We start from the raw sequence: 11563 nt of genomic DNA on the forward strand, positions 1-11563 counted from the left end.
TAATACTATTATAGTCCAAATGTCCAATTTAGATTAGGGTCAGGCTAAACGTACCCCCTTGGTTGCTTGTCATACCCTCCCAATGGAAAAATCAATTTTCATATTACCCCTTGAAATCATATAATTACCAAATTAGCATAAAAATAAGGATTTCATATTATTTTTTTTATAAGTTGCGTTTTTTTTATAATTTCGAGTTTAGGGTTTCAGGTTTAGGGTTCGAGTTTAGGGTTTAGGCTTTAGGGTCAGGGTTTAGGGTGTAGGTTTTCGGGTTTCGGGTTTAGGGTTTAGGGTTTAGGGTCCGGGTTTAGGTTTTCGTGTTTCGGGTTTAGGGTTTAGGGTTTATGGTTTAGGGTTCGGGTTTAGGGTTTTAGGTTTTCGAGTTTCGGGTTTATTTTGTAAACGATAAAGAGGTAAAATAAGGATATTATAAATATATATACTATTAAAATTGAAAAAAAGATATTATAAATATTTACAATATTAATGCTAAAAAAATAAATTAATAGTAATACTTGATAATTTTTAATTTGATATTTGTAGTGGAGATTATTAAGCGAAAAAAATATTGTAGGGACTAATATGTATATAAATAAGGGAAAATTCCCAAAATAGGCATTTATGAATAAGTTTTTCAGGTTTTAGGTGCAATTTCAAACAAATTCCCAAAATAGGTATTATTAACTAGTCGTGACGAATAGTTTATCATTGTCCACGAGTAGTTTGTATAACCAATTAAAATTTGTCACGTGTCTAAAAACTAACCGTAACGACCAGTTTCATTAATAATCTACTCGTAAAGATTAAATAAGTTTAAAGCCTCGTAATCAACGCCCACGAGTAAATAAGGTATCATTAGTCGCGACAAGCAGATTATAAAACCTTAAGAGTCACGAGTAGCTTATCAAACTAACCATGACGATGAGTTTGAATACCAAATGCATCCAACTGGTTTGTTTATCAAAACACTAATCGGAATGGTTAGTTTGTTTGGTCAACTAGTCGTTACGAGTAGATATTGGTCAACGATTACTTTACATCCAGTATACGAGTATTTTATTGGTAATTAACTCGTCTCGATAAGTTTACCTTGTAAACATTACTCATATGAGTAGTTCATATGTAGTTAAATCGTCCTGACTAGTTTACCTTATTTATATTCCCGAAACGAGTATTTTATTAGTAATTAACTCGTTCTGATAAGTTTACCAGATTTACATTACCCATATGAGTAATTTATTGGTAGTTAACTCGTCATGTCTAGTTTACCTTGTTTACATTCCTATACGAGTAGTTACTACTAACTCGTCTTTGCTAGTTTAACATAACAATCTACTCGTCTCCTTACTTTATAGTCTAAATTAGTCGTTACAATGTTGTTTTGAAGTTCTTGGGTTTATATAAATGTCATGTTCTTGTTGTTTTGAACCCGCACATCAATAGAGGAGAAATTGATAATATTGTAGTTTGTTACGGAGGAAAGTGGGAAGAAACAAAAGGAGCTACTGAGTATGTTCCGTTTGATTGTGGACGACAAGGTGTATCTCTATCTTTGAGGTTCGGTTATTGTGAGTTTATAGATTTGGTTACTAGTCGTTTTAAAATAAGTCATGTTAAACGATTATCTTATAAGTGTTACATTTTAAACATTGTAACGACTAGTTTAGACTATAAAGTAAGGAGACGAGTAGATTGTTATGTTAAACTAGCCAAGACGAGTTAGTTACTAAATAACTACTCGTATAGGAATATAAACAAGGTAAACTAGACATGACGAGTTAACTACCAATAAATTACTCGTATGAGTAACGTAAATCTGGTAAACTTATCAGATAGAGTTAATTACTAATAAAATACTCTTATCGGGAATATAAATAAGGTAAACTAGTCAGGACGAGTTAACTACATATGAACTACTCGTATGAGTAATGTTTACCAGGTAAACTTATCGAAACGAGTTAATTACCAATAAAATACTCGTATACTGGATGTAAAGTAATCGTTAACCAATATCTACTCGTAACGACTAGTTGACCAAACAAACTAACCATTTCGGTTAGTGTTCTGGTAAACAAACCGGTTCGATGCATTTGGTATTCAAACTCATCGTCATGGTTAGTTTGATAAACTACTCGCGACTCTTATGGTTTTATAATCTGCTCGTCGCGACTTAAGGATACCTTATTTACTCGTGGGTGTTGATTATGAGGCTTTAAACTTATTTAATCTTTACGATTAGATTATTAATGAAACTGGTCGTTACGGTTAGTTTATAGACACGTGTCAAATTTTAATTGGTTATACAAACTACTCGTGGACAATCATAAACGATTCGTCACGACTAGTTTATAATACCTATTTTGGGAATTTGTTAGAAATGACACCTAAAACCTGAAAAACGTATTCATAAACGCCTATTTTGGGAATTTTTGTTAAGAAGTAATAGTAATTTATTTAATAACTTAAAGGGAGTGTATATTTAGTAAAAATGATATAAGGAGGGATAGTTTTAGCAACACCCTTTAGATTATAGTCAAATGTCCAAGTAAATGAATTAATAACATTAAAATCACCAACCCCATTATAAAACCTCAACCTTTTTTTTCCTAAAGGCAATAAAACTTCTATTAATATATAGTATACTTTTAGAAACATTTTGTTATAAGTATTATTACCAGAATAACTAATACTTATTACGTGAATAACTGATATCCAAATATGTTTTTTTTTAAAGTTGAACTTCATTAAAACACACGCGAAAACCACCCACTCTCTAAGGAAGAGAGCGGGGGCGCGATTCAGATTACATCAAAAACAAATTACACCAAGAATTCCAATCGCTAACCGAAGCCTTGTGTCTATTCTTATACCACAGAAAACCATACGCCTTAATATGCGCTACAATGTCAACAAATTTGCATCTCTTATTGTTAAAAATATGTTCATTCCTTGCTTTCCATATTCGCCAACAACAAATCATAACCACATCTTTAAGAATCTCCTTTTTCACTAACGAAATCCCCTTCGACTTATGCAACTCCATCAAATCTTGCACGCTAAACGCAAAGAAATTAGGGAGCCTGCACCATCTTAAAACCCCTCCCACACCCCGGTAGCAAACCCACAAGCCGTAAAAATGTGATCAACTGTCTCCTCACCATCATCACAAAAAACACAAGCACTATTATTGGTGTTTATATTCCTTCTACGCAAGGCTGTCTTAGTAGGAAGACGATCTAATAAGGCTCTCCACATAAAAATATTACCCTTATCTGGAATCCATTTACACCACTCTATAGACAACTCGGTATTACTTAGGCGTCTACCAGCCAGCCAACCTCTAACAGCTGCAACCGAGAAGGATCCCCCGGGTCACCGTCCCAACTCCACGAATCCGCCGAATTCTTTATAGCCACCTGCTTTACAACATCGATCAACTCTTGCAAATGTATCAATTCAAAAAAAGTCGAGTCTTTCTTCCAAGACCACATCAATAATAGCACCGAACCCTCCATCTTTAATCTATCTTTCACCACGCATCTTTTATCATTGTCCAAAGCAAAAAGATCTGGAAATCTATCCCTTAAACAACCCCCCGGCACCCACCGGTCTAACCAAAAACGCACTGATGACCCGTCTCCCACGGAACAATTTATAAGATCATTGAAATAGAGATTGTCCACCTTCAACTTGTTGCATTCCTTAATTATATTTGACCAAACACTAGGCAAACTACACTTCACAGAATATACCTCCCATTTTCTACTAGAATTATGAATGACCTCTACAATTCTCTTCCACAGTGAGTTCATCTTTGTCCTATAACGCCAAAGCCATTTAGAGATTAAAGCTCTGTTAGTATCAAACAAACTCGACAAACCCAAACCACCGTTTTCCTTTGGACGAGTAACGACATTCCAGGCAACCCAATATAGCTTCCGAATATCTTCATTACCTCCCCATAAGAAATTCTTCATCAACGCTTCCAAATCATGAAGCACTTTCTTAGGGGCCTTATACAACGAGAAATAGTATATTGGAAGAGATTCAAGGACCGATTTAATAAGAACCAATCTCCCTCCTATTGACAAATTGTTGGCCTTCCATTTACTCAATCGTGCTCTAACAACATTCAACACCGGCTCCCAATTAGCAATCCGATTCATGTTCGCGCCAATATTAATACCCAAATATGTGAACGGAATGGACCCTGCCTTAAAGCCCATCAATTCCGCCTCCCGTTTCACTACATTTCACTCCACCCCCACACCCATCATAGTCGATTTGCTTAAGTTAATTTTCATCCCCGAACAAAGAAAGAAAATTCTCAAAATGCGCTTCATGTTCAAGAAATTAGACCTCGACCACTCTCCTAGCAACATAGTGTCATCAGCAAAAAGAAGGTGATTAATACCCAATCCGCCATTAGGAAAACGAATCCCATCAAAAGCATCAACACATGTCGCTTTCCTAAATAACCCAGAAAATGCTTCCATAACAAACAGAAACAAGAATGGTGATAACGGGTCGCCCTGACGGAGACCTTTCTCGCATCCAAATTCAAATGTCGGACTCCCATTAACCAAAATAGCGGATCTAGCGGAGCATAAAATTCCCCGAACCCATCCACACCACTTCGGAGAAAACCCCATCTGAGACATCACATCAATTAAAAAATCCCAACTCACGTTATCATACGCTTTGGCGAAATCTATTTTGAGTAAAAAACACTTCTTCTCGCCCTTTTTAGCCCACGAAAGAATCTCATTAATCACAAGAGGGCCGTCTAGAATATATCTCCCATTCAAGAAAGCAAATTGGGTCTCTGAAATTTACACATCACCATTTTCAACCTATTTGCCAATATCTTCGAAATCGCTTTACTGATCACTCTGATGAGGTTAATCGAACGATAATCACCAAGGGAAGTAGGATCCTTAATTTTTGGTATCAACGTAATAAACGAGGACTCGACACCCCTGTTAAAAGTGCCATATTCAAAAAAATGTTGCATCACATCTTCAAAGTCACCTGCAAAACAACTCCAAAAACGCTTAATAAACCGAAAATTGAATCTGTCCGGTCCCGATGCCTTATCATCGCCACAATCAAAAATGGCATTTTTAATTTCTGCTCCAGTAAACCTCCTTGTCAGCTTCTGAGCATTCTCAGCTGAAATCTTCTTCAAGTTGAAACATTCCAGCTTCGGTCTCTCCTTCATCTCTTCAACAAACTTGTTTCGAAAGAAGCGGAGCACCTCCTTTTTAACCTCACTAGGCTTAGATTTCCACACCCCGTTAATACTAAGACCTGGAATGAAATTGGACGCCCGCCTCCTATTTATCAACCCATGAAAAAAACTATTGTTTGCGTCTCCTTCCTTCGCCCACTTATTCCTGGCCCGTTGTTTAAGATCCATATGACGGAAATCATCTAGCTCAGAGAGTCTGCTTTTACCCTCCTCCCACACCTACACCTCCTCCTCCATCAAATCCCTCATCTCCAATGTCCCTTCTAAGGCCTCCATCTCCTTCTTAATAAGGTTCTCTTCCTCATTTTCTTTGAAATAAAGTTCGTCTCTCCACGCCAAGATAGCTCTCCGAATATATCTAAATTTGTACATAAGCCTTACACCAGGAGGCCCTTCAAAAGAGAACTCTGCAATCGCCTTTAAAACCACTCTCTCAAAGTCTTCACGGTTTAGCCATGAATTAAAAAGCGGAACGGTTTCGGACCGTAATTGCAAGTAAAAGTTTTTAACAGGATCGGGTTATGGTCCGACTTCCCCCTCGCCAAAACTTTATAAATAGATGTAGGCCATTTATCAACAAAGTTCTCGCACACCAAGAACCGATCAATTCTGCTCAATTTAGTACCCACTTCAAATGTGAACTTACCACCCTTAAGACCCAATTCCACAAGCCCCGCGTCACAGATAAAAGCGTTAAAATCCATGGCCGCTCTAGCATTAAATCTGGAATTTCTCCGTTCATCTTGAGACCGAACTGAGTTAAAGTTACCACCAAGAACCCAACACCCATCTCTAGATGCCACAACCTCAACCAACGATAACCACAACCTTCTCTTACCCGAAGCCTTTTGTGGCGCATAAATGTTCAAAATATTGATCTCCTCACCACTGCCCTTCAAGTGACCAGAAATTAATAAAAAATAACGCTCTTTCCGAACAAAACCAGGCTCAAAGACCTTCACATCCCAAACACTAAATAGCCCTCCTGAACGACCTGTTGGTTCCACTAACTCAAACCCAAAATCACCCTTCCCCCCAAATCTTTCAATATTTTTATCCTGAATACCCGACCCCAAAGACTCCTGAATAAGCATGAAATTCACCTCATGATCCTTTCTAAGATTTCTACACCATTCGGCCTTACCTACCACCCCTGTTCCCCTCACGTTCAATGATAATAAATTCATGAGTCCACACCTTGAAACCCTTCATCACCCACAATCTTACATACCTGGTTCTCAAAATTATTGATATTGGAAGCACCCAACACCTCTCCCAATTCAATCGTGATTCTGGCCTCATCTCTAACCACCGTGTTATTTTCTCCAACACCGATCCTAATGGCTGATGTCGCATCAGGTTGGTGTTCAGTCACTCCCTCTTGAACATAAGAATTATCCTCAACCCTTTGCAAAGATAGATTCTGCTCCCCACGTTTGTTTAAATCAAGAGTACAAAACACCTCTGGGCTTTGACTACCTTCTTCATTACCTCCATGACAGGCCGACCCATTATATAAAACCCCAATGAACCTATCAATGTCAAAAGGATCGTCATCCTGTCTGGGCCTCTTGTTGTACATTTGGTGACCCACTAAAGCTCCTGCCGCCTTTTATCTTTTTGAAAGTTTTCCTCTTATTTTTACTACTAACGTCCAACTCATCCCTTCCATGTTGAGAGACACTCCCAAAAATAGTCTCCTCGTAATTGGAAACATTCCCTGCCAATACGGGATTTCAAACTAGAATTAGATTCCAAACGTGGCTCACCGTCCCTACCGGAGAATCCTCCGGTACCATTTACGTTCGGATTACGACCACTATCCCCATTCCGATCAACTTCCATATTCAACGAAGTCTCCTCCTTACTCTCAGATTCAACGTCAAAATCAGCGATGCAGTCTGGTATCCATTCACCACATTCTTCCTCTACCCAAACACGATACATCGAATCATTCCACCTCAATTTCAACATTGCATCAATTCTGGTCGAGTTATTGCAAAGAATCGCAATGGTAGTAAAAGAGAAATCTTCCACAGTGTCATCAATTTGAGCCTCTAAGACCACCTTACCAAACTTCCTGCCTACGTCATTAAAAACCGAATTAAGAGCTAAATGTAATGGAACACCATGAATTTTAAGCCACGCAATGCGTTCATAATCAATAAATTGACCCTCCCATCTACTCAACTGATCGAACCACCCTTTCCAAGCGTCCTCCGTATCTTTAAAGTGTGCCATTTGCTCCAAATCATCAAATGATAAGAGAACATGAAATCCTCCAAGATATTTGATGCCAACTCTACAATAACCATACTCATTTAACAGTCTTCTAAGAGATGTCAAAGTCTTGAAATCCACCACCCTACCCACCAGTGCATTCTCGTACCAATGCGTAAATGCCCGAACATTGCTATCAATCTTAATCGTCTCTATTACTTCAACCTATTTCTTGTTATTAACTACATCGGAGAACGACTGTTTCCCAACATACCCCGCGCTCACCGGAACTGAAACCCCCTTGACTCCCCCCCCCCTCTCTTTTCAACATACTTTGTCTTCTTCTTCATATTATCCATCTTTGTATCCACCTTTTCTCCATCGAAAAATCTCGCAATAGCAATGAACAACTTATAAGAGTCAATCCAACATCTCGCATCTCATTCTCCAACCTCTTAGGATCTGAAACATTACGGAATGTAACGAATCTGAACCTCTTCCCCAGTTTATCTAATTTACGCGCTATATACGTATCCTCGATGTCCCCATACTCCTTTAACAGTCGGATCAGGTCTCTTGATGAGCATTTCCCCGGCAAATTAGAGACAAAAAACTTTGTGACCATGTCTTTCTTCTTCGCCGCATTCCCGTTACTCATGTCTCTGCCTTTCTTGAACGGAACATCATACCAGGCATTCTCCTTCATACGTGATTTCGGTGGCGGCATTCCGAAAATTTAGGAGAGGAAACCTATTCGCCTTTTGTAGAGAGAAAACCTTATTAGATGCAAGATTGAAGTGATGTTTATAAAATATTTATGAAAGTATAATATCTTAAAACGTTAAAAGATGAAACATTTTGATATCATCATGTCACATGTGTTTTATCTTTAAACTTACAAATATATATCGCTTTCACATTACGCCAAAAACCCAAATAGTCACGGATGGATGATTCTATTCTTTGCCCCAGCTTGAGAAATCGGATTTTAAACTTTCTAAAATAATAATAATAATAATAATAATAATAATAATAATAACATTAATAATAATAATAGTAAATTAAAGTAAAAGTGGTTTTATGTGAAGAAAAACAAGCGACAGTTTTGTCAGATTAGGGTTCTTATTATGTATTCAAACCCACCCAGAGAGATTTGTTGTGATTATTTAAGCTAAAATTTATTCCTTCACAACCATTTGTTTATCATTACACAGGTATGGAACCTTCACTTTCACATTCTTTATTCAATTTGCTCATAAATTCAAAGCAAAACCCAAAACCCCATCTGGGTTTTGAAGTCCATAGCTAATGTGATCTGGGTTTTGTTTCAGTTTAAGAGATTTAACAGAATTAGATCTGAAATTTGATGGGTTTGTGTAGATTTTACTAAATGGAGGATACTATTCACTCTGAATTTGAAGATGAGTTCCGAAGCTGTTGTGGAGATGAGGATGAATTGGAAGAAATTGATGAGTTTTCGGTTCGATTGCTGTTCAAGGGTATATCGGTTTTAGGGGTATCTGGAATTGGGGTCATGATGGAAGGACCTGGCAAGGATCATGTGATTCAGGTTCAGAAAAAGCTTGATTTTTTTGTTGAAGAAGATGTGGCTGATTATCTAGCTTTAATGGATGGTTTATTCGAGGCGTTTCGGAATAATATCAGAAGGGTATATGCATTTACCAATTCCCAAATCTTATTTGATCAGGCGAGTCAAGTTTTTATTGATTCTTGTATAATTGTAACATCTTTACATTCAAGATTTTAAGCATATGAAATCTTTATATTTTGCAGATTACGAATAAAGAAACGCTCGAGAGTCCGCTTCTCATGGCATTGAAGCAAAGAATACTAGAACATGTTGTAAATCTTGAACATTTTGTGCTAAAACATGTTCTTGATGTCAATCTCGACCCTCCATTGCATCTGGCGCGAGTGGCAATTGGGGTCGTTTGTGATACCAGTGTCGATCCAGCGGTTGAGAAGTGTTTAATATGCTGTGAAGATAAACCGACATTCATGATGGTCACATTGAAATGCTCACACAAATGTTGTTCTCATTGTATTAAGGATTATGTTAATGAAAAAGTTGGGTTATCCGAGGTCCCCATTAGGTGCCCGAGCCCGAAATGCAGATATTACATTTCTACCCCTGAACATAAGGTGTTTCTTCCTGTTGGATCTTTTATGTTGTTAGAGGAAGCTCTTTTGGAACCGATTGCGCGTGTGTGTCACAACTTTTACTGTCCTTTTGATAATTGTGCGGTTCTTCTTGATCCTAGTGCTGATGTGGACTCGACTGATAATTGTGTTAAGTGTCCTGTTTGTAGAAGGTTTGTGTGCGTGAAATGTGGGGTCCGTTGGCATTCTTCGGTTAGTTGTGATGAGTTTCAGAAGGGCTTAACGGAAGAGATGGATGCCATTGATGCTGATCTTGCTTTTGACTGTCTTATTGAGAGTCGAAGATGGAAACGTTGTCAAATGTGTGAAAGGATGATTGAATTAACCCATGGTTGCTATGATTTGACTTGCTGGTATGATCTTTTTGACTTTTTTTATTTTGAAATTATCGGTTATTCGCTAAAATTAAGTAAAATCATATTATGATTGAAAATGTTTGACTTTGAAAGTCAAAAGTTTGGCAATTGACAATTAACAGAGATAAAGGTGTCAATGAAGATGATTTTACTTGTTTAATTTAGGCGTGGCAACTCTTGACACGACCCGAAACACAACACGGAAATAATCAAGTTTTGGTTTGTCGTATCTAACCCATTTAGTGTCTGGGTTGACCTGATTAGCCGTTCAATCAAACAGGTTGACCTGTCAACCCGTCTAAAAATTTTTTAACACAGTTTTTTTAATCCCAATAGCCCTTTTATGACCTGTTTACACCTTGATTAGAACCCATTTATATCCAGTCAACTTGTTTGACTCGCTTAGATAAACAAGTTAAATGGTTTGTGTTCTACATGATTGTAAGCATGTCCGCATAGGAGGATTCTTTGACACAAATCAATACATGGGCCGTGCACAAGTTCAGATTTTGTTTTATAAAGCAGAATAATTTAACAAACTCATTATCCCACTTTTTCTTGAAAAAAATCATATTTTTCTTAAGAATTCAATATTCATACAAGAAACTGGTGCATATGCTACGCAGGTGTGGACACGAGTTCTGCTATTCTTGCGGTGCCGAATATCTTAACGCTCAAAAGACATGCGAATGTGCATCGCGGGTCGACGAAGAAGAAGAAAATGACCAAATCACCCTTACGTCCACCACTCCTTCCGAACCTGGCCAGCAGTTTGAGGAATGGGCATGGGAGTCATTCGGGTCTCTTTCAAACATAATGGATGCTTACTCTGATCAAGAAAGATCACAACTTGCATTGATTCAAAGATTTCTTGCAGGTGGGTTTAGCCTCAGCGACCACCACACGAACCCTTGTGAATCACCACCATCATCATCATCATCATCATCATCATCATCATCTTCAGGTGCAGATGATGATACTTCGTATATTGACAACACAATTAAGGACCTGCACCAGCTTCCTTGGCTTGAGCGGTTTGTTTCTGTTATAAGTGATAATTACTATGATGAATGCAGTCAATGAAGCTGTTTTCGCGCTTTTGACTATTGAAAAAAAAGTCAAAGTGTGATTTCAGATGCTTTAGGTTCTTATTTTGCCTATATGTGAGGTGTTTCCTTGTCTGTTGTTTTGAATAAAAAGGAGGACAAGGATGATGGTGAAAATGACACTGATTATTGCATTGTTGTTGAATTTTTATATAATGTATTTTAAAGGGCATATAATTTTTAAAAATCTATTATTATATGACTAAATTTGTTGATAAAGGAAGTTTTTTTATTTTGTTTCTTGATCATTTTTAGAACTCTTTAGTTGGTTTAGTATGGATCACTAACTACATGTTTTATGTTTAAACTTTAAACAGGGTGAAAAGTCTTCACTTTTCAAAAGTAAACAAAACACTCCACTAAACAAAACCTCCATGGATGACAGACATGTTCACCTTTCGCATGACGACAGAAACGGCGCAAAAAATGAAACATGGAACTTCTTTTTA

The 11563-nt window shown here is 37.5% G+C and overlaps 1 protein-coding gene across 2 annotated transcripts; it reads left to right on the plus strand.

Annotated features, from left to right (window-relative positions):
* The first annotated feature begins 8593 nt into the window (after positions 1–8593).
* On the plus strand, positions 8594–11293 carry LOC143555632 (E3 ubiquitin-protein ligase RSL1-like). Of its 2 annotated transcripts, none has more exons than XM_077045151.1 (4): positions 8594–8685; positions 8803–9179; positions 9266–10005; positions 10635–11293. In XM_077045151.1, exons 2-4 carry the CDS (start codon positions 8862–8864, stop codon positions 11089–11091), a joined length of 1515 nt encoding a protein of 504 aa, XP_076901266.1. In that variant the 5' UTR covers positions 8594–8685; positions 8803–8861; the 3' UTR covers positions 11092–11293. The 2 variants fall into 2 exon arrangements, with proteins under 2 accessions (XP_076901266.1, XP_076901267.1); XM_077045152.1 differs by having other exon boundaries at positions 8619–8685; positions 8852–9179.
* Positions 11294–11563: the final 270 nt, after the last annotated feature.

This window comes from Bidens hawaiensis, unplaced genomic scaffold, assembly GCF_021521415.1.
Source record: "Bidens hawaiensis isolate Kalapana, Puna unplaced genomic scaffold, B.hawaiensis_p1.1 tig00018221_1, whole genome shotgun sequence".
Classification (NCBI taxonomy): domain Eukaryota; kingdom Viridiplantae; phylum Streptophyta; class Magnoliopsida; order Asterales; family Asteraceae; genus Bidens; species Bidens hawaiensis.